This window comes from Lissotriton vulgaris, chromosome 7 (assembly GCF_964263255.1).
Source record: "Lissotriton vulgaris chromosome 7, aLisVul1.2, whole genome shotgun sequence".
NCBI classification, from domain to species: Eukaryota; Metazoa; Chordata; class Amphibia; order Caudata; family Salamandridae; genus Lissotriton; species Lissotriton vulgaris.
The window spans coordinates 1,153,597,163-1,153,624,275 of NC_141695.1; the positions used below are offsets into that span (position 1 = coordinate 1,153,597,163).

Here is a 27,113-nt window from a genome sequence, read left to right on the forward strand (position 1 = left end):
CCTGTCCCGCCCCGGGGGGCAGAGCTGGTACTTCCTGCAGGCACGTGGGCAGTGCCAGCTGCTGACCAGCCGAGCCAACTAGAGCGGGCCCTCGGAGCAGGACTACGGGGAGGCGCAGCTGCAAATAGAGAAGCTACAGAGTCCTCCGCCCCAGCCGGTGAGTGCTTGCTTTTCTAACCCTTTCCTGCCCCCTTGCTGTGCTTGCTCTCCTGCCCCCTCACTGTGCTTGCTCTCCTGCCTCCTCTCTGTGCTTCCTCTCCTGCCCCCCTGGTTGTGCCTGCTTTCCTGCCCCCTGGCTGTGCTTGCTCTCCTGCCCCCTGGCTGTGCTTGCTCACATGCCCCCTTGCTGTGCTTGTGTGTGTGTGTGGCTGTGTGTGTGTGGCTCTGTGTGTGTGTGTGGCTCTGTGTGTGTGTGTGTGGCTCTGTGTGTGTGTGTGTGTGGCTCTGTGTGTGTGTGTGGCTCTGTGTGTGTGTGGCTCTGTGTGTGTATGTCTCTGTGTGTGTGGCTCTGTGTGTGTGGCTCTGTGTGTGTGGCTCTGTGTGTGTGTGCCTGTGTGGCTGTGTGTGTGTGTGGCTGTGTGTGTGTGTGTGGCTGTGTGTGTGCGTGTGTGCGTGTTGCTGTGTGTGTGTGGCTGTGTGTGTGTGGCTCTGTCTGTGTGTGAGTGGCTCTGTGTGTTTGTGGCTCTGTGTGTGTGGCTCTGTGTGTGTGGCTCTGTGTGTGGATCTGTGTGTGTGGCTCTGTGTGTATGTGGCTCTGAGTGTGTGTGGCTGTGTGTGTGTGTGTGTGGCTCTGTGTGTGTGTGTGGCTCTGTTTGTGTGTGTGGCTCTGTGTGTGTGTGTGGCTCTGTCTGTGTGGCTCTGTGTGTGTGTGTGGCTCTGTGTGTGTGTGTGGCTCTGTGTGTGTGTGTGGCTGTGTGATTGTGGCTCTGTGTGTGTGGCTCTGTATGTGTGGCTGTGTGTGTGTGGCTCTGTGTGTGTGGCTCTGTGTGTGTGTGTGTGTGTGGCTCTGTGTGTGTGTGTGGCTCTGTGTGCGTGTGTGTGTGTGTGTGTGTGGCTCTGTGTGTGTGTGTGTGGCTCTGTGTGTGTGTGTGTGTGGCTCTGTGTGTCTGTGGCTCTGTGTATGTGGCTCTGTGTGTGTGGCTCTGTGTGTGGCTCTGTGTGTGTGGCTCTGTGTGTGTGGCTGTGTGTGTGTGTGTGGCTGTGTGTGGCTATGTGTGTGTGTGGCTGGGTGTGTGTGTGTGTGGCTGTGTGTGTGTGGCTGTGTGTGTGTGTGTGGCTGTGTGTGTGTGTGGCTGTGTGCGTGTGTGTGACTCTGTGCATGTGTGTGGCTCTCTGTGTGTGTGTGGGTGGCTCTGTGTGGGTGGCTGTGTGTGTGTGGGTGGCTCTGTATGTGTGTGTGGGTGGCTTTGTGTGGATGGCTCTGTGTGGGTGCAAATGCAATAGGTCTCGCATTTGCGAGCGATTAAGCTATTGGCATTTTAAATGACAATGCCATTTATTTATGTTTTAAAAACAAAAACATAAATAAAAATAATGTCATGAGCAATGCCAATAGCTCTAACTTTAACAATGCAGAGACCATTGCATTGTAAATTCTTGTTTGTTTTGCCAATAACTTTGACGCTACTTGACGATCCTTCACAAAATTTTCTTTTGCTTAAGTCGGTTCAGCTGCTGTGTTGAAAGTTTAGGGGCGATCCGTCAAGCGGGAGCTGAGAAAAAGGGGGTCCCAAAACACGTTTTCTTCATGCATTTTTGGGTCGGAATTTTTAACACAACTACAGCCTGAACCGATGAAAGGAATTACACCAAGTTTGGCAGAAATCTTGATGTTGGTCAAGAAAGCGATACTTTGTGATTATGTGTAAATCTGTTCAGTAACTTTAGACATATTTAAGCTTAAAAAATATATATATCTGGGATGTGGATCCATGCAGTGTACTCGCAGATCCACAGTCCCCATGCTGAAATTTGATTGGCTGCTAACATTTTAGCCAGGATGTGTTTACAGCCATCTAATGCATCGGCTTGAAGCTGAGCCCCACAAAAAATGTAAAAAATAAAGAAAAGGAGGAGGGTAGGAATACCCTGACCCCACCCAGTTATGGTGGGGGGTCCCACAGTGACCATGCCGGGAGTTAAAAGCATTTTTTGTAATTCAATTTTGCTGCAAATTCACGGGTGAATCTGCTGCAAAATCGAAAAAAAGACGCACGGCTTCCTATGCGTCTTTTTCAGGAAGCCCCAGGGTAGCCCAAATCCCGGGGCATGCAGGGTTAATATAATAAAGGAGGAGGGCTCACGGGGCCCCAGAACTAGGCTTTTGAAAAGCCCCAGGGACTTCCACCTCCCCAGGGCACTGATGTTAAAATATGTGGGGGTGCCCAACTGGCACCCTCGCACCCCATTGACCACCGTGGCCTATTTATTTTTTTAATGGGGCCTACTAAACCCTTCCACTCTGGGGGCAGCCACAGCCCCAGAGCTTTAAAATAAAGAACATGGTGAGCCGCGCTGACCCCTCCGCAGCCCCGGGAACCGTCACCTCGCCGGGGCATCATTTGAAAATATTGGGAGGGTGAGAACCTACCCCACAGCCCCGGTGGCCGCCACCTCCCCAGGGCTAAATTTGCAAATAATGCGGGGTGCCAACCTACCATGTGTGGAAGCCCTGCAGCCCCAGGGACTATACCTCCCATGGGTAACTTCTCACAAAGGAGGAGGGAACACAGCCCCCCTCCTGGAGCCATCCTGCTATGTCCCGGAGTGCACACCCTGGGACATAGCTGTTTGCTATGGCTTGGCGGAATCTAACCGCACCCTCTAAGCCATAGCAAACTGTGCTCGGCATAAGCAAGCAAGAGCATTTTGCTCTCGCTTGCCCAATGCAGGGCACAATTGCATTGACAGAGAGGAGCTGCATGATAGCAACTCCCTCTAAATCAAAACAATGCTGGCTCCCGCAGGAGGTGGTGGGGTGGCAGGGACCACAGGGGTCTTGAGGTTCCCCCAGAGTCCTCAACACTATGAAGTGGGTGCCCTGGGTGGAACCAGAGCACACACACTAGTGGCCAGGCCCCGTGGGAGGTCATTAGTGATGTCATTTAAGATGTCATCAGTGATGTCATCAGTAATATCATTGACCATGTAATCAGTGATGTAATATGTAAGGCCATAAGCAGTGGATTGCGGGGGCATTAGTTATAGTTAGTGTATCTAACTATAACTGCTGAATTTCTCTGGTTTTGTACGAGTCAAATGTCAGCCTAACTATAACATCCCCATACCCTTTGTTTTTACAGTGATTATCCACAGGTAATGCATACATTCGTTTAGCAGAGCCAAAGAATATCTATACATTCTTTTAAAAACCACAGTTTTTATACCTATTTGTACAAAGAAATACACATATCAAGATATATATATATATATATATATTACCTACTGGCGATAGCCAGTAGGTATATATAGTTAGGATTAATTCTCTATGGAACTTTTGAAAATTCTATGTCTAATAACTTTGGCGTTTGTGGACGGAATCGGCTGAAATTTTCAGGAAAATGGCACATTTTGTTTCTGAGCAGCCCTTAAAAATTTGGGGGGGTTTCGTCAAGGGGGGGCCGAGAAAAAAGGGGGGTCCCAAAACGCGTTTTTCCCATGTTAATTTCCTTAGGGCGTTTGGCCTCACTTTTAGCTCGAACGGCTGAATGGATTTGCACGAAACTTGGCAAAATTGTAGGGACTGTTAGCCCGATGTGCCTTTGCTGGGTCTCAATATATGTGCTCCAGTGGATTTTGAGAAATTAACGTTTTAAAAAATTTATATATCTGTGACAGCGTCCCAGATAGCTCTCCAGATCGCGTACTTTTCGCGTCACGGAGCTTTGCGAAGCGATGCTGATTGGCTCTCCGGTGTCTGTCAACATTCTAAACAGTCCGGTGCGGCCGCCATCTTCTCTCTCGGTAGGATCGAGAGACAAGAAGAGGTGAAAAATGAAGGGGGAATTTAATGAAAGGGGGCAAGGTAGACCCCTCTTGACCCCCTAGGAATGATGTTGGGGTTATTAAAGGGTCCCGTGGGGAAAATAAAAAAAATTAGATTTTTCACGGTAGAAGCGCTTCCCGGATCGCGAACCGGGCCGCAAACTGGTAGCGAAACGGGAATTCGCCATTTTGTGTTTCGGTTTAATTAAATTACAGGGTATAAGGGGGTACGGGAGACATATCCTGATCCCTTATGTTTTTTGAGGGTGGCTGAGGAGGCTCATATATGTTGATACATGTCTTCCAGCGGCTGTGCGTGAGCATTTTATTTTTTTTGCTGCGTGACGTCTGTTAACGTTCGATTCGATGGAAATCAGGAAGTGTTGACCGCCATTTTGTCACTGCGAGTAAATATTTTATTTGTTACAAATAAATCATTATTGATAAACATTGTCTGCGCCATCTTGCCTTTTTTGCAATGCCACACTTTTGTCGAGCACAGCAGCCATTTTAGATGCCTTGACCAGACCCACTGTCTGCACCCTCGCAAGCATCTCCCCCACGCACTGGTCACTCCCGCTCTCTTTTTCATGTATGGGCTAGAAACCTCCTCCCATCTGCGCTGTTCTTCTCTGAGAATCACACCCAGTGCCCGCCCGACACCTGCCTTTCACCCTATTCACTACTGCACCCTCTGACACTCCTCTTCCTCTGTGTCCGATTGTCCAGGCCCGTCCCAGGCTATCACCTAGCCCTGCAGATGTAGTTTATGGCCTCAACTGTAAAGAATCACCCCTCTTCAAAGAAGTTACAGTAGATCAAGGCCCCCACCCGATGAGATCAGTCACACTACACGCGTTCCTGCAATCTGATAACCATCCTGTATTGTGATTGGAGAGGGGATTCTCACTGTGAGGGTGTGTGGGACCGAGCCTGAAGCGGAAGATTCCAGGGATGCCTTTGTACATCAAAGTCTTCACAATTATGTGTCACATTAAAAATATATAGCACTCCAACAAAGTAGAAGGAAAATAACACTTTAATAACTTATAAATATATACATCGCAACAAAAACAGTAAACACCTTAAAACATTTTTTATTAAAACAGAAGCAACAATGGTTTATGACATGGGGAACAGTAGTGATATCCTGGGCGGGTGATGGAACTGGGTTTGTTAATGGAAAAACATCTACAGAGAAAACTATTGGTAAATTATACTTCTCCGGAAATTTTAAACTCACAAATGTTTCATTTGTGTAATCGTTTTATGAACATGTACATTAAAAAACTAAAAGAAATGCCAAGAACGTCCCATGTGAAAGTGAATTTTATCTGGCAATTTTTTTCTTTTCCTTCTCATGAAAAGAAAGTTAAAGCCAGGTTCGTTACCTGCCTCATCTGCAAAAAAAAAACTCTCGAGAGGGACCGAAAAAAAATAGCGCTATGGTAATCATACCATGCATCGGCACATGGAGAGGTGGCACCCTCTTAATTATTCTAAAGCACAACTTCGAGATTTGGGGGATAACCCCCGACCGGCAAAAACATCCACCAATGACTTAGCAATAAGTGAGTCAGAGGCAAGGGAAACGGTCCCAAATCTGCAAAAGAACTTTGGGCAGATGAGATTGACTTGTGTAGCATGTGGAAAATTAATTTCATGCGGAGAGATCAGTATTACTTCAATAAATACAGTAATCAATGATGCATTAGAACTTAATATCAATTCATTTTCCGAACGTGTAATCAGTACCTGTCCCATGTCAATTCATTGTTCGAACGTATAATCAATACCCATCCGGATCAATTCATTGTCCGAACATATAATCAGTAAAAAGTGCGACAAGTGCGACAAAATCATATCGATAATTCATTGTGAGCAAGTACCAAAAGTGTCGACAATTCTAACCTTCAATAAATACAGTAATCAATGATGCATTAGAACTTAATATCAATTCATTGTCCGAATGTGTAATCAGTACAAGTCCCATGTCAATTTATTGTTCGAACGTATAATCAATACCCATCCCGGATCAATTCATTGTCCGAACATATAATCAATCCTATCCCATATCAATTCATGTGCTTAAAACTGCATACATATCTCATGATATCAAGGCTGAGCAATCGGGGCACAATAGTTTCATTTGTACCGGCGCCATTTTGGGTGAGGTCTGGAAGGTCCAAGTATAGTCAAAATGTCTCCACCAACTCGTGGTTGGACCGGGACCTCTTTCGGCAGTCCAAAAGTTTTCGTTGAAGGGTAGTAGAGGGGACTGGCGACATGAACCATCAGTCAAAGAGGGGTGGGAGGCAAAAATCTCTCCTACCGGGTCATACTGGTGTCCCACCGGAACTGATCAAGTTGGTAGTCTTGCAGGATTTTGGTGATTTCAAGACTGAGGCCGGTTCCGCGGCTACGTCGTGGTCGTTCCGTGGGTGATCATGGCAGTCATTCCCCATCGGGGGTCGGGGGCCCCCGTGGCTCTTATAGAATCTTCAAAGTTGAGGAGAACGTTTCTGGATGCAGGACTCATTTTGTAGTTGAACTCAGAAGCGCCGTTGCACCGCAACAGTGGACGAGACCCCCGCTGGGTGAGCGGAGCATCATTGCCTCGCAATAGTGGACGAGACCTTTTGTCGGGTGAGTGCAGCGTCGCTGCATCGCAAGAGTGGAGGAACCCTTTTGTTGGATGAGTGCAGCGTCGCTGCATCGCAAGAGTGGACAAACCCTTTTGTTGGGTGAGTGGAGCGTCGCTGCATCGCAAGAGTGGACGAACCCTTTTGTTGGGCGAGTGGAGCGTCGCTGTATCGCAAGAGTGGACGAACCCTTTTGTTGGGTGAGTGGAGCGTTGGGGGTGCAGCTGAGGGGCCCCCACCTGGGGGAGTGGGAGAGGCTCGTTCGCGCCGCCTCTCCCTCCCAGCGCACCCCACGCCGACACCTGGCGTTGATATCCGTGATGTCCGGACCAGGCGATAAGAGGGGGGGGGTCGGAGGCAGAGGCAAGACATCCCCCCCCGTGGCCTGCAGGGCGCCGCTTCAGGCCCGAATGGGGAGCTCATATCAAGCCGGGGCCAGACCAGGAGATACGAGGGGGGGGGGGTCGGTGGCATGTGCAAGACATCCCCCCCCGTTGTCGCAGTCATTATCTAAGAAAGAAGAAGAATCCTGTCGGCCTCGGCTCCTCTCCTGGCCCACCTTACGGGATGACCTCCCCGGCCGACGGCTGCCAGCAGGACTCGCCCTACACGTGCCGAAGGCCTCGTCTTCCGGATGGGCGTAGCCGCGAACCTGTTGCACTTCGGGAGTTTCTGGAATGGGGGTAGGTATCTGCTGATTTGTATTTATTTCATGTTACCGTTATTGGGCGTGGCGGGCGGTGGGACAGACATGCTTGGAGCAGTGGGGGGGTGGCGGAGCCTAGCTACCTTGTGGCTGCCGTAACGTCAAGCTTGGCTTCTTTCACCACTTTCATGTTTCTTATTTCTAGCGAAGTCAAAAACTCATCAGAGGCCTACTGATTTTGTTCGATTTCTTTCCTTTCCTTTTCAAGTGTGTTTCATGCTAAAGTTTCTGTTTAACAGGATACAGGGATTACTTCGCATTTTACATATGTCTTCTTTATTAGGGGTTCTCTCCGGTTGAGTCAGATGATGTACCTCTAATAAATGGTCCGGGTGGAAGTAGTTTCTCAATCAGTGGGGAGTGACAGATTACAACGGGGGACAAAGGTCCGCATTACCCACCCTTCACTACTTGCAAAGACTAGACAGAATATTTCTATTCCACGTTATTTGCAAACAGAGAGTACCTCGAAAGAACTATTCCTTGAACAATAAATGTCCAGCCAATCAATCAATCAGGCATGACGGATTACAACAGGGGACAAAAGTCCGCATTACCTATCCTTCACTATCTGCAAAGGGAGATAGAATATTTCTATTCTTCTCTGTTTGTAGACAGGGAATATCTCAAACAGCAATAATCGATAAAAAAAATAGTAGGATTATAACACTTTAATAACTTATAAATATATACATCGCAACAAAAACAGTAAACACCTTAAAACATTTTTTATTAAAACAGAAGCAACAATGACAACTAACAGTAGTGATATCCTGGGCGGGTGATGGAACTGGGATTGTTAATGGAAAAAGATCTACAGAGAAAACTATTGGTGAATTATACTTCTCCAGAAATTTAAAACTCACAAATGTTTTATTTGTGTAATCGTTTCAGGTCAAACGGATTGTGGGACAATGTTCACAATGGAAGAGTCACCAAAAGGCATTTGGATCGATGTTGCAGCAGGCTGTCATGTATATAGTTATTTAATAAAACGTTTTACCCTGTTACTTTGCTGGTGTGTTGTATATATTTATAATATTTGCATAGGGTTTGTCGTTATTTTGGGTGGGGTGGGGTGGGCGGCGGAGTCGAGCTGTCTTGCAGCCATCATGGTGTGGAGCTAAGTTCATCTTACTAGTTTCGTATTTCTCATGAGGGGTTGTTCTTAATGTTTCTATTTTAGCGAGGTCAAAAACAGATCCCATTAGTGGCCTACTGATTTTGCTCGATTCCTTTTGTTTTTTTAAACTATTTTTCACTATCTGCAAAGACTAAACAGAGTATTGCGACTCTGTGCTTGTTTGTAAATACAGAATGAACCAAAGAGAACCAATTCTAAAACAGTAAATGCTTGGATAGCAATCAATCAAATAGAGAGAGAAGCAGGCACGACGGATTACAACGGGGGCAAAGGCCTGCGTTAACTACCCTTCACTATCTGCAAAGAGAGAGTACTGCTAGGAGAAAAGAGGGGGGGGGGAGGGGGGGCAGCGTTCAAAGCACATCGGCGTGCATAAACACGAAAATGTTTTTACCTATCATGTACTTGACATTTGACAGCATTTGATATTAAAAAACCATTGAAATTCACAGAAAAAACCATAGGTTTTAGGCCATATATAGTTAGGGATTTGCATTTACAAAACCTTATTTTACTCGCATAAAACCATTGAAATTCGCATATATAGTTAGATGCGCTAACTATATATCGCGCACCCGCAATCCACTGCTGATGATGTCACATATTACATCATTCATGACATGGTCAGTGACATCACTATCTAACTATATATGCGAATTTCAATGGTTTTATGCGAGTAAAATAAGGTTTTGTAAATGCAAATCCCTAACTACATATGGCCTGAAACCTATGGTTTTTTCTGTGAATAAATATATATATATATATATATATATATATATATATATATATATATATATATATATATATATATATATATCCTTTTCACGAGTGCTGGTAGTGGAGAAGCACTGTCGGCGGGCGGTCCGAGCCGGGCACCAGCAGTCCCAATTAATTCTTTTCACAAATCAAATCTGTACGAAATGACAGCCCGGACTCCTTTTCTGTGCAAATATAATAGATTTAATGGCAACAACAACGCGTTTCGGTGGTTAAGCCTTGATCACGCTTACCGTCTCGCCACAAGAACATCAGTTTAAATCCACAAACAAGTGCAAAAAACATAGAAAAAGGACTGTTTTGCAGGGACACTCAACATGATGGTAAATGTGTCGGCCATCTTGGTATGTCAAAAAAGCTTAAATAATAGCAATATGACAAGTAGAGTTGTGAAGAACAAATATAAATCCATTATTCAATGCAAACCCAAAATAGAGCCCTAGTGGGCAATCACGAATTGTAATGGTGATTAGACAAAAACATAGTGCCCAAGTGGGCAAATCAGGACCTCGAAGCACTGAAAGCATATACACCGCCCTTGTGGGCATATACAGAAAGTCAATGCCTTAAAGTTCTTGCCCCAGTGGGCGTAATTGATGATGGGTGCTGTGTCCCTTGAAAGGTAAGTTCTTCACAGAAAACCTACTCTGCAAAACATGTTCTAAAAGTCTGAAAGAAAAGAGAATTTAAAATTACTGAAAGTCAGTACTGACAAGCTACAATGCCACTTATACAATTACTGCAGATGTATTGCAAGTTCTTCATTGACATTTAGGCCACCTGGTATAGTACATTCGAAATCGATAATGTAGGTCGATTCAAGTTTCCTCAGGGAAAGTTCACGATTACCCCCTCTCATTCCCAGATCTATCTTATCAATCACCACCATGCGGAGTTTAGTTTCATCGCTGAAGTGGTGTGTCTGGAAGTGACGAGCAACAGGGTATGTTTTAGTTTTATTTCTGATGGCTCGTAGGTGTTCCAAGATTCTTTTCGTGGCTGTGTGTTTGCTACTCCCAACATACCACTTATTGCATGGACATATTAAAATGTAGACACAATAAGTGGTATCACAGGTCAGGTGTTTTCTTATGTAGAATTCCTTTCCCGTGGTTGGAACCACCAGTTTATCACAATTAACACTACCCCTGCACGCTTTACACTTTCTACAACACTTGTAGCCAGTTCTGGTAGAGATATTCCTGGTAAGTGTGACATGATTATGGCTGAGTTAATCTTTAAGGGATCTACTTTTTCTGAATGTAATCTGCGGATTACTAGCCAGATCAGATTTGAGATGTTCATCATTCAATAAGACATGCCAATGCTTATTAAATATGTCTCTTATCTCGTTGGCTTGGCCACAGTAGGTGGTAATAAACCTTACATTCTTGCTACTCTCAGGTTCTTTGGTAGAGTAGAGCAGATCAGTTCTTGCGATCTTGTCAGCTCTTTCACATGCAGATTGAATGGTTTTGGCACACGCCAATTACAGGATGCCTCTTGTTATTCTAAGTCTAACATGAATGATGTGCTGAATTCCAATATAACCTACAGGGAGATGCTGGTTGAGTGGAGAGAAAAGGGTTTACTGGAGTGGGAAGAATTTCACTTTCTCTATTGCCCACATCCTCGGATCCCTGTTCTGTACCTTTTGCCTAAACTCCACAAAAACAAAGTAGACCCCCCAGGAAGGCCTATCGTGTCTTCCATCGGCTCTTTGTTAGAAAATACGTCAAGGTTCATTGACTATTTTCTAAGACCTTATGTCCTGGCTTTACCATCCTACTTAAGGGACAGTACTCACTTCCTGACCAGTATTTATGGCATACCCTGGGAGGATAACTATATGCTTATCACCTTGGATGTTGGTAGCTTGTATACCAGCATCAAGCACCAACTGGGATTGAATGCCATAAAACACTTCTTCAAGACCCGTTCTATCTCCATGGTCGATCATTCAAACATGATTGTCGGGATGATCGAATTTTGCCTGAACAATAATTTTTTTGTTTTTGATGGGGACATATATAGACAGTCACAGGGCACCGCGATGGGTACCTGCTTCGCCCCCAGCTATGCGAACATCTTTATGGGCTGGTGGGAGGATCAGGTGGCCGGACGCTTGAAAGAATTCAACACCCAGGTTGCTCTGTGGCTGCGCTATATCGATGATATTTTTATCATTTGGAACGGTTCAGAGCAGTCTGCCATTAACTTTGTCAGGAAACTCAATCACAATGACCTCAATCTAGTCTTTACTGCCAACTACAGCAGGAAGACAATTGACTTTCTTGATATAGCTATTAACATTAATGGCTCCATCATTGAAACCTCCCTACACCGTAAGAAAACGGCAGGCAACAGCATACTGAGGGCCAACAGCTCGCACCCCCGTAATCTGATACAAAGCATCCCCTATGGGGAATTGCTGAGGGCCAAGAGGAACTGTAGCACTACAGAATCGTTTGAAAAGGAGAAACAAGTGATGTGTGACAGATTTATGGAACGTGGTTATAACAACAAAACCATTCAATCTGCATGTGAAAGAGCTGACAAGATCGCAAGAACTGATCTGCTCTACTCTACCAAAGAACCAGAGAGTAGCAAGAATGTAAGGTTTATTACCACCTACTGTGGCCAAGCCAACGAGATAAGAGACATATTTAATAAGCATTGGCATGTCTTATTGAATGATGAACATCTCAAATCTGATCTGGCTAGTAATCCGCAGATTACATTCAGAAAAAGTAGATCCCTTAAAGATGAACTCAGCCATAATCATGTCGCACTTACCAGGAATATCTCTACCAGAACTGGCTACAAGTGTTGTAGAAAGTGTAAAGCGTGCAGGGGTAGTGTTAATTGTGATAAACTGGTGGTTCCAACCACGGGAAAGGAATTCTACATAAGAAAACACCTGACCTGTGATACCACTTATTGTGTCTACATTTTAATATGTCCATGCAATAAGTGGTATGTTGGGAGTAGCAAACACACAGCCACGAAAAGAATCTTGGAACACCTACGAGCCATCCGAAATAAAACTAAAACATACCCTGTTGCTCGTCACTTCCAGACACACCACTTCAGCGATGAAACTAAACTCCGCATGGTGGTGATTGATAAGATAGATCTGGGAATGAGAGGGGGTAATCGTGAACTTTCCCTGAGGAAACTTGAATCGACCTACATTATCGATTTCGAATGTACTATACCAGGTGGCCTAAATGTCAATGAAGAACTTGCAATACATCTGCAGTAATTGTATAAGTGGCATTGTAGCTTGTCAGTACTGACTTTCGGTAATTTTAAATTCTCTTTTCTTTCAGACTTTTAGAACATGTTTTGCAGAGTAGGTTTTCTGTGAAGAACTTACCTTTCAAGGGACACAGCACCCATCATCAATTACGCCCACTGGGGCAAGAACTTTAAGGCATTGACTTTCTGTATATGCCCACAAGGGCGGTGTATATGCTTTCAGTGCTTCGAGGTCCTGATTTGCCCACTTGGGCACTATGTTTTTGTCTAATCACCATTACAATTCGTGATTGCCCACTAGGGCTCTATTTTGGGTTTGCATTGAATAATGGATTTATATTTGTTCTTCACAACTCTACTTGTCATATTGCTATTATTTAAGCTTTTTTGACATACCAAGATGGCCGATACATTTACCATCATGTTGAGTGTCCCTGCAAAACAGTCCTTTTTCTATGTTTTTTGCACTTGTTTGTGGATTTAAACTGATGTTCTTGTGGCGAGACGGTAAGCGTGATCAAGGCTTAACCGCCGAAACGCGTTGTTGTTGCCATTAAATCTATTATATTTGCACAGAAAAGGAGTCCGGGCTGTCATTTCGTACAGATTTGATTTGTGAAAAAAAATATATATATATATACATATATATATATATATATATTTATTTATTTATAGCTCCACTGCCAAAATGACTTGACACACCAGCACCCACAGTAAGTTAAAGCTTATCAGGTTTATTGCATAGAAAAACAATAAAACAGACGCGTTTCATCATTTGCCTTCATCAGTGTCAGCTGGCGACGGCGAGGCGGAAGTTAATAACAGCAAATACAATCAAAATAAAAAACGGACCACTGTCCAAATCATAAGTGCCATGTTGTAATGGCAAAACCAAATCAAAATTAAATAAGTTCAGGTATATCAGTTCAGATTATTGTTGGGAAAAGTTCATGTACTGTCTGCTTTTGCATTACACAAAATAAATAATTACATCCTTGTTTTAAGCCCAAACCGGGCAATCGTTATAAGACAATTAATTCCATGTCATTTAAATTACTAGTAAACCACAGTCAAACATTCTCTGATGTAACCTGAATTATTGTATCATGTAGTGGTGTGTCTCGGGGAAAGTCTAATTATGTTGGAATACGCAACAACCATAGAACCCTGAATGGGCATTATGGCATTATAATCAAATTATAAATGTTAGCATATGCAGGGATATGTTGTACATAAGTGTTTGAGTATGGTGGTTATGTAGTAAAGAGACCATTCTTGAGTAGTCTTCTGAAGATAAGATAGTTATCGGTGGATCTTATGTTTGGGGGCAAAGAATTCCATACTTTGGCTGCTTGAACAGATAAAGGTGTACCACCTATGGTTTTTTTCTTGTAGGGAGGGATTTTGAGGCGAGGTGCCAATCTTGAGCGGAAGTTCCTTTGTTGAATGTATTTGATGATTTTATTCCTGATGAAAAGTGGTCCTGTTCCATGTATTGCTTTGTTGGTAATGCAAAGCAGCATGAAGGTGGATCTTCTGGCAACCGTTAGCCAATGTATGGCCCTCAAGGCAGGAGAGATGTGGGTTTGTGGCTTTACATGTAGGAGTAGTTTGGCAACAGAGGTCTGAATCTATTGTGGAGTACAGTCATTCTTAGTCCTGAATTAAAGAACATAAATGCAGTCTTGTAAGGCTCTTTAATCACTGCTGCATGATTCTCAATTGAAGTCCATCCCCATTAAATACAAATTGTGCCGTAGTCGGTGCTTACACACTTACTCGTGGGCCTGAAATATAATGACACTGTGATCCACATCCCGGAAGTTGGTTTCCCTTCATTCAACTTCAGTTCTCCTTAAATTGGTGGTAACGTCAATCTTCACACGGGTGAAAGACCCACTTCATCCGAGCACTTTTAACCTCAACTCATTAACCCCTTCAACGCGGGTGACGGAGCCATTCCGTCATCAGTCACGGTTGAGCTGTGCTGATGACGGAATGGTTCCGTCAAGACCACACCCGCGATTGGAATGTTCAGCACAGTGCTGAAATTCCTGCCACACGGATGTGGTTAATTGTCATACCAAGATCCATTTACTTTCACATCCTTTTCTGAGAAACAAACAGGGTCATATGCTTTATTCATTATCCTCCGGGTCATATTCAGTAGAACATCTATCCTCCACATCTTCTTATTGTCCAATTGTTTTTCTTTAATGCCTCCTCTTCATTATTGGTACTGAATCCACAACATAGAGTCATAATTTATCGATAGAATGTCGATTATGATGTAGATGTCTTGCTGGTGGAGAAGATATATTATTTGTTATGATGTAAAATGTATGCTGTAAAGGTCAGTGTTCAACTTATCTCATAGTTTCATTTGCACAATATACAGACAGCAAATCTGATTACATGTATAACATATGTGCTCAAACAAGATCAATGTTGCTTGATTTCTATACTTTTTTCCACTACGAGGATGTGAAATGTTATCACCTTAAATGACATTGTTGCATTTAGGATACAGCAGACAAGGGAATGTCTGCTTCTCCGTTGGTGGCCATACCAGCAGGCAGAGATTCAATTAACCTTTAATGTAAGATTTCATGTGTCTAGATTTGCAGACCTTTTCAATTTTTTGTAACTGTAAAAAATCCATGCCTAAGCTTTTATGAGTAACTTTCTTCCATGGTACAAAATGAAGGCCAATATTTAGGAGACCTTATTCAAGCTTTTCTCTTCTAACAGCAAAAGGGAAGGGTGAGCATCCATAGTTTGTTAAAGTCATGTGAAGAGGGGATAGAGTCAATAACTGAAGGAGGTGTTTGCTAAAGAAAAACTACATGCTAGCCAGTTTAATTTGAACTCTGAAATTCCAAAGCTGAAAGTCATATTTTAAACAAAGTACAGTCTAGGGAAGACATTGACTTACCGCTCAAATTCTAAAAGGTATCTTTTAGCTTTTCTCCATATATTCTGGCAAGCAGTTGCTAGAGGTAAACCATACTTAGCTTTATATATGTCGGCCCAGAGAATTTTATTGGGACTTGTTTTTCAGTCTTTGCTTATTGAAATCTAGAAAAGAGATAAAGAAGTGTGTGTTTTAGGTAGAAAGTAAAAAAAAAAACACTTGGTGAGCTCGGTGGGTAGCATGAAACCTTATGGGGGCATCTTGTGAATGATTCCGTAAGAGGTCTTAAAGCCCAAGCAGACATCATCAAACAAAGGAGCATTATGGAATGCTTACTGTTATTGATTGTTAATATTGCTGGACAAGGAAAAGGCGAGTGTTTTTATGTATAATTACAAGTCTCTAAAATTACAGAAGTGAATAAGTGAAGGAGTAGTTTTGTTATAAAAACTATTGCCCACATGCATCAAACTGAATTGCATTCGCAAACGGTGCGAATCGCAAAAATCGGCCGTTTGCGAATGCAATTCCTGTTTTTGAGATGCATCATTCAAAATTGTATTTTTCTCAATCTGCGAATTCGCAATTGGTTTTGCGATTCCTTAAAAACTCGCAATTTTAAGGAATCGCAAAAAAATCTAAAAAAAGTGTATGCATCAAAAATCGCAAATTGCGATTTTTCAAGGAATCGCATTTAGGAATCTCTAAATTTAGAAGTACTGGGAGCAGGTGGTAAATTTTTTTATTTTTAGGGAAACATGTGAAATCAATTATTTGGGTACTTAAGGGGTTGTTCATTTGCAGTACACCTCTTTGAGGATGGCAGCAGTCATTTTTCTTGCACGTCGCTGGAGGTTGAGAGCAGCAGGAAGGAGAAGGAGGATGCTAAGTGAAAGGATATTTAGATTGCACATTACTTTGTTTGGTCAGACACAGGCAGAAATATATGATAAGTATAGGTTGAATGCTGACTCCATAATAGATCTTATTGCTGAATTAGACCCAATATTACGCAGAGAAACACGTAGGACCCTAGGCATACCCACCCATGTGCAGGTCTTATGTTGTCTACACCTGTTAGCCTCAGGTTCCTTCCAGGGAGTAATAGCAATTGCTGGGGGGGTTTCACAGAGTGCACTTTCAAGATTTTTCCAAGATTTCCTTAATGCAATGCTGACAAGGATACAGCATCACATTCATTTCCCTAGAAATCAACAAGAGTTGTTGGACACCAGGTTGGACTTCTACAACATGGCTAATTTTCCTCATGTGATTGGTTGCATAGATGGAACCCATATTCTCATTTGTCCACCATCTACCAATGAGTATATTTTTCGCAACAGAAAAAACTACCACTCTTTAAACGTCCAAGTAATTTGCAATTCAAAAACAATAATCACAGACCTAGTTGCAAGTTTTCCTGGGAGTGCCCATGACTCCTATATATTCAAACATAGTGCCATTCATGGGCGACTGTTGTCTGGGGAATTTGGAGATGGATATTTGCTTGGTAAGTCATGCTCTATTGCACAAATTACATTCCTTTCACATTCTGTTGCATGATAACTTAACTGCCATTCCAATATTTTAAAATTTCATAGGAGACAGTGCATATGGTGTGAGATCATATATACTGACACCATACCTCAATCCATCAACCCGTAAGCAGCAGAACTACAACCATGCCCATATTTCAACTAACCCTGGGCGGAGTTCGCGGAGTGGGGCTTCGCGGAGCTACGCGAAGTGGGCGAGAAACTACGCCCACCTCCGCACTCCGCGTAGCCCCACTCCGCAAAACCACTGGCCGCCAGCCCCGCCACCCGCCTCCCTCCCGCCCTCCCTAAATACTTTAAAATAAAGGAATGCAATAATTTTAAAAGCACTTACCTTGCCGCCGCTGCCCGCCGCGTCCCCGGGGCTCGCTATCTTCCGTCTTCTTCAATAATGCGCATGCGCGGGCGGGCGCGCATGCGCATTTTCTCGTGAAAATGCGCATGCGCGGCCGCCCGCGCATGCGCATTACTGAAAAAGACGGAAGACGGAAGATAACGAGCCCCGGGGAACGCGGCGGCCAGCGGCGGCAAGGTAAGTGCTTTTAAAATTATTGCATTCCTTTATTTTAAAGTATTTAGGGAGGGCGGGAGGGAGGCGGGTGGCGGCCAGCTACGGTCCGTTTGCGGAGCGTGCGTAGTGCCGCCTGGCTCCGCCAGCTCCGCAAAATGCGGAGTAGGCGGCACTATGCACACTCCGCAGACGGAGCGTAGCTGGCCGCCCACCGTTAATTTCAACTAGAAATGTAGTGGAGCGGACCTTTGGGGTCATGAAGTCTAGGTTCAGGATACTGCACAAAACCGGTGGAGCATTGCAATATCGTCCTGATGTATGCTGCCAAATTGTAGCGACATGTGTCATCCTGCACAACATTGCCACACGGAGAGGCTTGGAACTGGATGTAGATGACATTCTACCAAACAATGACAACCAGCCACAACAACCACATGCAAGAATGCGCGGACCTGATGCTGCTGAAGGAAGGCGAAGACGAGCAGAAATCACAGAGCATTATTTTTAAAAACAGGTAAGAAGCCAGGTAATGTTCATGAATGCAGTTTGATTTTAATTCAAAATGATAATAGCAATAATGACAAACCAAGGAAACATGAAAGCCAAAGAAGTTGAAAAGAAAACAACATGTAGCTTTAAATTTTCAGCTGTTTCAGGCCAGTATTGGCAATTTTTCAATCATTCATTAGTCTTTAAATTTATTTTCGCCCTCTCACACCTAAAGCTTTGCTTTTAGTATTCCTCAAAGCTGTAGGTGTGTTGCCCTGCAGTGTGACATGTCTTGTACTGCGTCGTCCAACCACTGTTTCAGTTTTAGATGCAGTACTTGCTTCTGCACCTTCATTTGCATTGCCCTCATGTGTTGATGGAAGCACAGTCATGTCTTCCTGCATTACCTCCTTTGAATTAGTGTTGGAAAGCATTCTTGCAGACAGGGCCTTGCAACATTTCCTTAAGTCCTTTTGCATACACAGTGTAGTAGTAATAACTTTGCCATTGGTATTGCATAAGCGATGGATTGCTCTGGTGTAAGTGTGTATGCTAGAGAAGATTCTCAGGTGCCTATTGGCATTAGCAATGTTCTGTGCCTCTATTGCATCACACATTCTTTCCATGGCTGTTGCCATGCGCTCAAGTTTTGTGCTAGTGGCCACATGTGCATTTTCCAACACAGAAGTCATTCTGACAAGGCTGTCACTCATGGTGCTAATGTTGCTTTTGATGTGGTTCAGTTGGCCCTTCATGACCCTGATGTCTTTGCCTTGCAGCCTTTGAACTTTGAGGAGCTTTTTCTCCACCACACTGGCCTGGCTCTCATCTTGTGAGGACATTGCCTGGCGAGCAGAACGTGATCTTCTCCTGTAAAATTGTTGGAGTCTACTGCGTTGATTTACAGTTTTATTTACATTACTTACAACTGCTTGTTGCAAATTTTCATTTGTATTTATCTGTTCATCACTATCAGACTCCTGCAGTTGCTGAACCCTTTTATTTTTTTTCTTTTTGCCTACTGTTGGTGATGAAATATTTTGACTATGGACTTGCATTTCCTCTATGTCTGTATTGACATTGATGTCCAAATCCATGCTTTCCCTCTCTGTATGAAAATCTACAAATTAAAAATATATGTATAGTTAACATAATTGTATGTGAATTCCCTTCTAACTACAATAAATTACATTTTGGAATGATAAGAAACATGTTCTTTATGTTGAAGTTCATGTATTCTCATATGCTCTGACTTATTAAGTAATTTTGAAACATTTAATTTTAAAAAATGGAAATACAAACATTCATGGAAACTACAACTCCCACAATGCAATGCTGCAATGCAAACTCCTATGACTGTTTTTGTATGTGTTTCAGAGTACATGCTGGGGATTAATTATATCATTTGAGAATGAATCTAAAGGCAAGTGTCTGTGACATATTTTAAGTAATGACATTTTAAAACGCACACTTACCTTGCGAAGTACCAGGCTGTTCAGAGGTATCTATGTTGGTCACTCCTACCACTGCTTCAGTGAGCAGGGTCCCCTCAACCATCTCCTCCAGTGGGGTATTTGGTTTATCCTTTGGGGGTCCACCACCTGTCTTGTTCGCATGTTTAATCGTGGTTGCAATTTTATCCTTAGCACGGCTGCGCAAGTCATACCACCGTTTTTGTAAATTTGTGATATCTCTGTGGGCAACCCCCACAGCATTCACTTTTGATTGAATGGCCAGCCACAGTTTTCTTTTCACTCCTTCTGGGACCTTCAAGGAATCCTTGCCAAAAAGCTGGTCATGCCTCAGAGTGACCTCTTCAATTAATATTTCAAGTTCCTGGTCACTAAACTTTAATTTTCGTTTTCTTGCATGCAGGTCTTCCACAGCACTTTCTGCAGCCATTTCTCCTTCAAGGGCACACCAAACACACTCCTCCTGTAGCTGAAAGCAGAGCTCCAACTGCCAAAAGCCACTCCTGCCGTTTAAAGTGAACTTCAGCTGTGTCTAATCAGTGTACTGGCTTCCTGGGTGTGTCCTCATTGGTATGCATGAAATTGCGAATTTGCAATTTGCGATTTCGCAATTTGCAAATTCGCAATGAAAAAATCGCTATTTTCTTGCGATTCGGTAAAAAATGCGAATTTTACCGAATCGCAATGAAATTGCAAAAAAAATGATGCATACCATTATGCGAATCCTAATTTGCGATTCGCTAATTTTCGCAAATTAGGAATCGCAAAAAATAACTTTGATGCATGTGGGCAAAAGTCCATATACCTACATAGGTATGACCATTCATACATTTTACAGCCCTGAATCCTAATTTTCTTGTCTACAAATAGAATAGACTGGGGCACAGACCTCCAGACTTCTCTATGCCTGTTGTTGGCAAATGTCAGAAGCCTGGCTGCAGCTTTTCCCACTGGTGCTTGTTGTCCTGAATTCACAATGAGAAAAGCAAAAATACACCTTCAAGGTATGCTAAGATGAAGAAAAGAATACACTGAACATGTCTAACATAGGAAACTTGAAACCTGTGCATTGGATGCATTTGTTTATGTTAATATGTTAGAAGGGCTTTTCTATCACCAGTTCTATATCCAAAGGGACAGAAATTGGCATAATACGAATATGAACCTGGTGTACATGTTAATAGAAGGCACATAATGTGACTTTCATAGTTCCACAGATACATCAATACAGCAGATCTATCTGGGAGGGTGAAGGTTGAAGATGTATGTGGGTGGCAGGGTTGGCAGTGAGTTGGCATCAGGAATATGGAGAACAGGGAAATATTTAGGTATTTTTTTCACCGTTGAAGTGAAAGGGACAGTTCATCATATAGTCTTGCTGCATAGGAAAGGATTTCAATTGAGGAGTTTGTACAGCACTATTAGGACTTGTTGTTTAATCACAGTACCTAAGTATGAGTTAAATCAATGGCTGTTAAAATCAATTCAAAATAGACATAAGATGTTACCACACTAACATCATGATAGGGCAATGTTGCTCAATAAAACAAAACCAGAAACCAGGATATATTGTCTGAAAATTATTATTCAATTTCAAGGCAAAATATATATACAAAAACAGTGAATGAACATAAAGTGCAGGGTGCATACATAGATATACAATAAGGATAATCAAGGTCTTGTTTCCTTTTCCTTGGAAATATCCAAATTAAAGTCCAGACTGCTGTATTTCAATGATTGATTGGTTTTAGCCCAGAGTCAGAAGAAAATCAAAAGATGACTGAGGGACCAATTAGGCAGACTTGGACTGAGCAGGTCGACGTTCCGGTCTTGTTATGGTTATTTTATGAATAGAAAAGAATACACCGTCTACCTTCAATTGTTGATCGGTTATCTCTATGTATAAATGTGGATTAGTCAGCATTGAGACTTCGGGACATCGGATCCCGCGCGTTCCGATGTCCCGAAGTCTCAATGCTGACTAATCCACATTTATACATAGAGATAACCGATCAACAATTGAAGGTAGACGGTGTATTCTTTTCTATTCATCACTGCACCCAAGTGTTGCAAGCGCAACCGTGGCACATTGGATTCTTCTTTGTGTACTACTCCAGTGTCAATAATCTCAAACAACGGTGCCAATAAAACTACTATACTGCTATTAAGGGTCATCAATTGCATATACTACCTTGTAGTCCTGATGATGGTCTTAAAAATAACCATAACAAGACCGGAACGTCGACCTGCTCAGTCCAAGTCTGCCTAATTGGTCCCTCAGTCATCTTTTGATTTTCTTCTGACTCTGGGCTAAAACCAATCAATCATTGAAATACAGCAGTCTGGACTTTAATTTGGATATTTCCAAGGAAAAGGAAACAAGACCTTGATTATCCTTATTGTATATCTATGTATGCACCCTGCACTTTATGTTCATTCACTGTTTTTGTATATATATTTTGCCTTGAAATTGAATAATAATTTTCAGACAATATATCCTGGTTTCTGGTTTTGTTTTATTGAGCAACATTGCCCTATCATGATGTTAGTGTGGTAACATCTTATGTCTATTTTGAATTGATTTTAACAGCCATTGATTTAACTCATACTTAGGTACTGTGATTAAACAACAAGTCCTAATAGTGCTGTACAAACTCCTCAATTGAAATCCCTTGCTGGCCATTTCCTTCACAAACCTTGCCCAAGCCCGCAAGGGTATATTGGGTTGCTCACCCTTATACACAGCATAGGAAAGGAAGCATTGTTGTCCCATATTTTTCTTTTCGTTCCTTCTGCATATGTAGTCCTGAAATGGATGAACAGAGATTTTGTGGGGAGGCCTCTGGGTATGTAGATTCTTTTTCTGTAACCCACTCTTGCGTTTTTGAGTGATCTAGTGGCTAAGGTCGTGTCCTTGAATCTAGTCGTAGTTTTGGCATCTGTCCAAAACAGTGTGTTATTCTTGGCAAAGCTCTTTGTTTTGCATGGTTCTCATTGAGGGTCACTAGAGTGAATAACAGGATCAAACTCCAGTTATTCACTTCAATAGCATAATAACAGTCGAGAACAAAACGTTGTTTTCCACTTTTAAGTGATCAGGGGGAAGCGCTCACTGACCCTCTGTCTCGACTCGTCTTGCTCTTTGGAGACCCGAACAAGGCTGCTGAGTGATGGTTGGTGGTATCACTCGCCTTAATCCATCTCTCTCAGGTCTACACAAGCTTGAATGAGGTGGGATAACACAGGCGGTGCACCGCCTGCTTCAGCTGACACATGTGTATATGGCAAAGGTCAGCTGAAATCAGTGCCGGCACAAGGGAGAAGTGAGGAGAGAGCCATATCTCTGAAGATATACCGCACTACTGATCCCTTCCTGTCATGCAACGCACCGCAGCCTCTTTGGGTTCTGCATTGCGTTACATGACTTTTTTGAAAATGTGACCCAATGTATTATTTATTACATTTGCGATGGTGAGAAGAAGCCATGCTCTGTATTGCTACCCATACCGCCTCCACTCCTGCCTACCTGTCCCAAACAGGGGCAGACACTTTTTTGGGAAGGAGCACTCATAATTGGAGATGGATAAAAGTGACAAATAGGTTTGTTTTTCACCTCTGGATTCTGAGTTGTGTATTTGGTGTCACTGAGATGCCCAGGGTGAAAAACATCCTTGGTATTCACTGCCTCTGATCTATAATCCTATTTATTTCCATTTGCGTTTCATTTTAAATGTGTAGAAACCAGCTATAAGGCCCCTGTTCCTTGTTATCACTTCCAGTCTCCTGGTTTCTGTAAATTCATTCCAGCCAGCTCTTCTAGCACCTAAGTATTCCATGTGCAGGGCTCCCTGTTTGAGATGTTTCTATCACAACACATATCCAAAGGTCTCTGTAAAGTGCTTTAGTGGACCTTGGAGGTTAGATCAGCAATAGATCAAAACAAATATATGTGGATGGGCGTGGGCATGTCATTCCCCTCCTACATGATTGTTGTGGTTTCTGGGATGTTGATTGGTGGAAAACAGGAGTAGAAGGAAGAGGGTCAATGGTTGAGAAACAGTGCGGTAGTATCTTCAGAATTACAATAAGAACCTATCAAATAGTTTACAACAATGGAGAATACACTAGTCAAGTTGAAATCTGCCATTATATTACATCAAATAACTTATGAAATAGGAAGGTGGAAGGGCCTATAATGTTCAAACAAGATCAATTTATCATTTGTTTTAGAAACTAAGAGTACTGTGTAATTAAATCTAAGTCCTGGAACGTAGAGAGCAGTGCTATTTAATGCAGGTCAAGTTCTCTCAGCAATCTTCCTTTCCATGACATGGTAGGCATACTTCTAAACCTTTGAAACCAGTGAACCTTTCCCAATTTATCATCATTACTTGTTTCTACAGAAAGCATGCACATCACTGGTACAGTGCACTTGTGTTGATCAATATCTGCATTAGCAATTTAAAGAGTGTTAAGAAAGTCTGGGCAGATTTTGCTCACATGGATGAAGATACTGGCTGTCACTTTGATACTGCATTACTGATAAGAAGAGATGCTGCTGTTCACCTTCCTTGAAAAGAAGAAGGTACTGACTGGGTGGATAGAAAGATGTCAACAGTTCATATGTCCCCATCTAGAACTGTATCTGCTGTTATGAGTAGAAGCTGATTCTAGTGATGATTGGGGCATCCTCCTAGGAAGAGACTGACTTGATGGTAAGTTGATGCTCAGCTATTAGGAAATCTAGAGTAGGCTGACAATGCCACATATAAGGTATACAGATCTCTGAATAGGATACTGGCTGGTACAAAGAATAGTTGCTGTTATGATAATTGCCAGTCTTGATGAGAGAACAAATAGATGGACAGCAAGTGCTTGGCCACAGGAAATAAAGGTGGTTAATGGTGCTTTGTAATATTAAATCCATATTTCTACACATGACAAGCTGATGTGATGAGGCTGCACGAAATGCACAAAATGGACAGCAAGTTGGTGCTTTACCAATAGTGCTTAGAAGTGTGGTGGCTGATCTCTTCTTGCCCCTGCTGAGGTTACTGATTTCTGCAATCACTGACAGATATCTTCAGGTGGCATAGGCCTCAAGAGGATTAGAGACTGATTGAGGAGTACCTGTTATTTGCCTGGCCATCAGGAGAAGGCTGATACTGCATGGTAGTGTGGTAGATTATGTCTTCTTGCCCCTGCAGAGGATACTTTCTTCTATGATCACTGGCTGATGTTTTTGAACAGCAAATGGTTGACTGGTGAGCAGCAGTTGGTGTGTGGTGGTGAGCCTCCGCAAGACCTACCAGTGCAAGGGGTTCTCCCTTCTTAGCACAAGTCCTCAGACCAATAGGAAGAAGTTGGCACAGAAACTGGAATAGAAAATACGAAATGTATTAAACCTCATGAGGTGGAACTACATTCATACAACACCCTTCGGCAATGTATGAAGCAGCACACTGTGTGTAAAATCGAGAGGTACCCCTTGAACAATCCAAGGGAAATGAGGTTATCCAACCAGAGTATAAAGATTCCCTTGAAGCAAAACTAAGCACAGGTTTACTTATCCAAACCTTACAAAGTCACAAGTACATACAACAAAAACATTTTGAAAGTTAAAAATTCATTTTATTTTGAATAAACCTTTTAAAAAAACAATTCTAGGGCTGACTAATCTAGATCCCTAATCTTAAAACATCGAATAAAACAATACAATCAATTGTGGCCTGCACAATTGAAAAAAAGGACAGAACAGGTACAACATAAAATTGTTGAGTACGAATTGTATATTCTGGCTCCATTGTGATTACACCAGTATTGTATCGCTACGACATCAGCATATCAACTTTGGTGTTGGAGACTTGAATTATACCAGTCATTGCGTCGATGCGTTTCGGTGGGTACTCCTTATATTAACCACCTTTATCAAGACTTATAATTATCTGTCACGACCAGGGGGTATATCAAATCGCCCCTAGATTCCTGATGAGGTTCACTTCTTATGGTTAAAAGTCTGTTCCTGATCCAGACGTGGACTTCAACTAGGAACTTGTAAAATTGCTGCTGCCAGTTGTCAATCCTGTTTTGCTTTGTACGACTTATGTTTATCCCACTTCATATACGTATCCCAAGTTGAATTGGAAATAGTTAAAATCTTTTCGTTCTAGGCCACAAATGACTTCAGCGGTATCTGTGCTATCCCTGTTCCTTGCAATTGTCAAGGGTGTTTGCTGTTTGTAGTCATTAGCTATTTCTTGGCCTTTTGGAAGACTACTTGATAATTAGCAAGTAGTTCCGCTGCGGGTGGGGGTCCATGTCGCATACCATGTATGATGTAGCACACTGAACTGAAGGAGCATGGTCCTTTTATACCCACACAGGGGCTCAAAAGAAGGCAGTACAAGAAGTAGGTTTTAGGCACATATAAGCTCATATAGAAAATGCACAGTCAACAAGTGGTAGGAGCCAACAGTTGCCTATTCTGGTGAACACATCCTGACATTTACAGACTAGGGACAGCTGCAAGGACAGCTACAAGCTCAACTGAGCATGTGCAAAGTGAAAGAGGCTAAATATAACCTGTCTCTAGGCAGATTTCAAGAGCAGACAACAGCAAGGTAGGATAGAGCACATGGTGAGCACGTGGTAGCACATAGCATACAAAATGGCTGACAGAAATATAAAATGGGTTCCACAAAACGGCAAGATACCCTCTAAATACAGGATGGCTTCTGCTAATGCTAACCCAATCGCTGCCAAATTACAACAGACGACCCTTTTAGCATTAGCTGAAGACATTCATTCATATGGGGTAATCTAGATATGCATCCTGTACATTAATTCCCATCATCTCAGTGATCTCTTTATTCAGCATTTGTTGGGCTTTTATTTCTGCAACATTTCTCTTAGTAGGTGTACAAGCAGTGATGCACATGGAACAACATGTAAATAGTATTGCCAACAGTATACGTAAGATAGTCAGCAGTTTCCAGCCCCAAGTGGCGAAGAGTGTCCAGAACCAGGTCGAAAAAGTCCATGTACCAGTCTCTGGGTGAATTTCTGCAGCAATCTTATGCAGTTTTGATATTGCGTCATATACTGAAGGTGAGTGATCTGATATGAACACGCAACAGCTGCTACCGATGATGCGACATGCACCACCTCGATCAGTCAAAATCACATCAAGCACCATACGATTCTGGAGTGCTACAATCCTCGCAACTTGTAGTTCTTCTGTAATGTTCCTAAGTGCCATTGCTGTCTGATTGGTAACAGCTTCCACAACACAAGTCAATCTCCCTATTTATCTACTGTTCAATGCAGCACCCACGAAAAAGAATAAGCGTAAGTTAAAGTCGACATATTGTTACAAAGCGGTGTCAGTTTCGTCAACTTCATCCATACTTATTGTCCTCTTATTTCTGTTTTTGGAAATGTCATTGTATAGTCTATAGTCCTTATGATACGATGTAGGTGCAAGAAACACAGGGGGCAACAGAAAGGACACGTAGCAGACCCCAGTCCACCCCACAGGTAGTTGGTAGTATCCCTTATTACCGCAAACAAAGTATGTATTATGCGATGAAATAAAGCTGCGATTATTGGTACCTTTAATTGTCAGAATTACAGTACATTCACTTCTCCGCACTGGAAT

General features: G+C 42.7%; 1 protein-coding gene across 1 annotated transcript; it reads right to left on the minus strand.

The window, feature by feature from the left end:
• Positions 1 to 18,022: 18,022 nt before the first annotated feature.
• Positions 18,023 to 19,602, minus strand: LOC147703068 (uncharacterized). The gene is made up of 2 exons (XM_086928870.1): positions 19,460 to 19,602; positions 18,023 to 19,104 (listed from the first exon to the last, which is right to left on the minus strand). The coding sequence occupies exons 1-2, from the start codon at positions 19,539 to 19,541 to the stop codon at positions 18,194 to 18,196; spliced, it is 993 nt and encodes a 330-aa protein (XP_086784996.1). The 5' UTR covers positions 19,542 to 19,602; the 3' UTR covers positions 18,023 to 18,193.
• Positions 19,603 to 27,113: the final 7,511 nt, after the last annotated feature.